Source organism: Orycteropus afer, unplaced genomic scaffold, assembly GCF_000298275.1.
Source record: "Orycteropus afer afer isolate SDZICR_OR568_19922 unplaced genomic scaffold, OryAfe1.0 scaffold00623, whole genome shotgun sequence".
Taxonomy (NCBI): domain Eukaryota; kingdom Metazoa; phylum Chordata; class Mammalia; order Tubulidentata; family Orycteropodidae; genus Orycteropus; species Orycteropus afer.
Genome location: NW_006922210.1, coordinates 1,195,279 through 1,198,833, shown reverse-complemented (window position 1 = coordinate 1,198,833; position 3,555 = coordinate 1,195,279). Strand labels below are relative to the sequence as shown.

At 39.4% G+C, this 3,555-nt stretch overlaps 1 protein-coding gene across 1 annotated transcript in view; it reads left to right on the top strand.

Annotated features, from left to right (window-relative positions):
• RRN3 (RRN3 homolog, RNA polymerase I transcription factor) overlaps nucleotides 1-3,011 on the top strand; it is a 54,301-nt gene extending 51,290 nt beyond the window's left edge. Inside the window, exon 18 of the mRNA XM_007956476.2 lies at nucleotides 2,829-3,011. Within this exon, the coding sequence (XP_007954667.1) occupies nucleotides 2,829-3,011 (183 nt within the window). The remainder of the gene's footprint in view (nucleotides 1-2,828) is intronic.
• The last annotated feature ends 544 nt before the right edge of the window (nucleotides 3,012-3,555 follow it).

The following is a 3,555-nucleotide window of genomic DNA, read 5'->3' as shown; positions in this document are numbered from 1 at the left end:
ATTTCGACTCATAGCAAACCCCCCTTGGGTTTCCGAGGCGGTATCACTGAGGCTTATTAGGGAGGTAACAAATTACAATTCAAGATCAGAAACAACTCAGGATACAGTTCTTTGATCAGGACAGCCTGTTTTCAGCATTGCCCAGAGTTAGGCCTCTCTGTAACTCTTGGCCTCAGCACCATGGCCATTTGGCTTCTGCTGTGTTCAAGCAATTATTACAAAGTTCTCTAGCTCTGTGGGTTGGCAAACTTGGCTCCACCAAGTGTCTGGTACCTCCTGCACAAAAGTTCTCAGCTTTCTTGCTCTGTGGGCCAGGAAGTCTGCCATCTGCTGGTATCCTGGTTCTGCTGCCATAGCTTCTCTGCCACCACTTCTTGTGTCTCTTGCCATCTCTATGATGTTAAAGCTGTATCTTCAGAGGTTCCTGGTGCAGGGACCCAGGTCCAAAGAATACATTACTTTCTATCTCTTCTTTTTTAGTTTTTTTATTGTGATTTAGGTGTGAATTTACAAAGCAGATTCATTTTATGCTCAATGGTTCATACACATACTGTTCCACAGCACCAATTTCAGTCCCCACCATGGAAGAGCTCTCCTCCATGTAATTACCCCTTCCCTATGTCCTTCTTACTTACGCATTCCTACCTAATGTATGTAGCTTTCCCCCTATACAAATACTGCCCTTCCAATCTCCCATGGTTGACTGTTTAAAGGGATGCATCTCCCTGGGGAAGCTCAGCTCATAGACCTTTGTATTGTTTGGCTGAGACGTAACCCACGTGAGTGAGTCCAATTCTAGACCCTAAGTATAACACGGGGCCATAGTCTTGGGGTTTCACCATTCTCTATCTGACCAGTAATTCTGGTCATTTTTGTGTTTTGTATTTGTTCCATATTTTTTCTCCCACTCTATCCAGGATCTCCAATTTTGATCCCTTTCCAAATGGTTGGCATTGGTAACCAAGCGCCATCTAGTTTTTCTGGTCTCAGGATTGTGTAGGCTGAGGTTCCGGTGGTCTCTTAGTCCCTTGGACTAATTATTTCCATATATCTTTGATTTTGTCCACTCTTCTTTGCTCCATATGCAGAGAGACCAATAGTTGCATCTTAAATGGCCACTCGTAAGCTTTTAAGCCCTGGTCGCTACTCCCCAAAATAGGTCTGTCTTGTCTTCTTGATAGTAGTCAGGTCTCCTGTTTGCTTTGGAATTAGCTCTTTTAAGCATAGCAGGATAGCAGAACTGACCAGTCTCCTCATTAGGGTTCTAGACACAATACTTGCCTGGTCTTTCCCCATAAGTATGCTGTTGTTGTTGTTGTTGTTGTTATGTGCCGTCGAGTCAGACCTGACTCATAGCGACCCCTCCTTGGGTTTCCGAGGCAGTATCACTACGGAAGTAGGATTGCCCAACCTTCCTTCCGAGGAGTGGCTAGTGGGTTTGAACCGCCAGCCATCTGGTTAGTAGTCAAGTGCCTTAGCCACTATGCTACCAGAGCTATGTGCTTTAATTACATAATTGCCAGGTATCTAATCCCCTTAGTGGGCCACAACTACCCTATTTAAATAGTCCCATTCAGTCTTTTGGTGGGAGTATTACAATACTATGGCTATTGTTGTTGTTGGGTGCTATCAGTTTGGCTCCGACTCACAGCAACCATGTGTACAACAGAAAGAAACAATCCTTGCTATACTTGAGCTTATCCTTACAGCCACTGTGTCAGTCCATCTCATCGAGAGCCTTCCCCTTTTTCACTGACCTTCTGCTTTACCAAGCATGGTATCCTTCTCCAAGGATTGGTCCCTTCTGACAATATGATTATAGTGGGTGAGATGAGGTCTGGCCATTTTCACTTCCAAGGAGCATTCTGGCTGCACTTCTTCCAGCCCATGGAAGTCTGTGGTATTTTCAGTATTCTTCGTCAGCACCACAATTCAAAGGCATCAACCCTTCTTCGGTCTGCATTATTTTTAATTCACTGTACCACACTAGTAATCTCCTTTGTGGTTACAGTTCATAGTCAAATAGTAAACAGCAAAATAAATACTATGTATTATTTATTCTACTTTAATAAATTCCAAGCCCAGATTATTTTTCCTTAGGAAAAGAGGTTTGGGATTTTTGTTTAAACTATGTATTATATCTAGACTTTGAAGTGAAGATTAACTGAATATTAACTGAACAATTTAGATTTTTTTTTCTTTTTTAAATGATTTATTTTTTATTTTTGTGAGTATACATCACAACATTGTAAAAGCATACAACTTAGATTTTTACCACTTGATCATTACCAAGTAACCATCTTAAATTATCTTGTATTAAAATTATACCAGAGGTTTACATAAACTTAGATCATCGTAAATATGTGCTGAAGATGTGGATCTATAGCATTTCCTCCATTGCTCATCAGTGATTAGTATTACTGGTCTCAGTTTCTTTGAAGCCCATTTATTTCCACATTCAAAGTCATCTTTAATGGGCCTGGCTTCTTTTTCATAAGTCATCAATGGAAAGACCATTTTGTTTTTCCTTAGTAGTTTATTCTTTGGTAGGTAGAGCATTCATTCACATGTGTTAGATATAAGGACTATAACATTGAGAAAGATAGAAGTGTCATATTATTGAGCTTAAAATCTGCTCAGAAATCTAACTTTAAACAAACACAAAGTGTAGTGAGAATTATATGGATGGTTCATGATAATGAAGAGCCTGTTAGAGGAAGCTTTTGACATTTTCTTCACACTCATCTTTACAGAAGTAGCACATTCCTGAAGGAAGCTTTTCAAATTGCCAGTTTTAATCTTATTGATGATCTCTGTTCTTTACACAGGAAATTGTAGAAGATGAAGATGATGATTTTTTGAAAGGTGAAGTACCACAGAATGATCCTGTGATTGGGGTAACACCAAGCTCCTTTGACTCACATTTCCAAAGTCCTTCAAGTAGTGTGGGCTCCCCACCAGTGTTATATATACCAGACCAGTCCCCTCTGATCTCAAGGATTTGCGATTGAGATGCAGTGTTCCTTGTATCGTGCCCTTCAGTACCAAGATTTCCACTATTGGGGCATTGCATTGATCTAGAACAAGTACTTGTCTTGGGCATCTTATGGTCAAGTTAGACTGAATCTAGTGTCTGGACAGATATGGGTTTTAGAGTTTGTTTGTTTGTTTCTTTTCTGCTTCCCTTGCAGACAAAAGGAAAAGACTGATTATCATGTTTTACAGTGGGATTGATAATAAATGTTGAAGGCTTTGTTTAATATATATACTTTTTTGTGTGTGTTACAGTTTTTGGACATAATTAATTGAGACATTTCTAATGTTTGCTGTAGTTTTGACAGAATACATTTTTAACATAGATTTTTCTTTGTCAGAACCATAGTCAAGACTTTGTGATCTGATTTACTTTCTGTGAAAAATCTTCTAGGACACTATTTTAAATCTTTGAGTATATTGTGTTTACCTTGGATAATATTTATTTGCTTTCTGCTGTAATTGTATTTGTTGTTGGGATCACAGTGGGATACTGAGAAGAGGATGCAGGAAGAAAGTAGG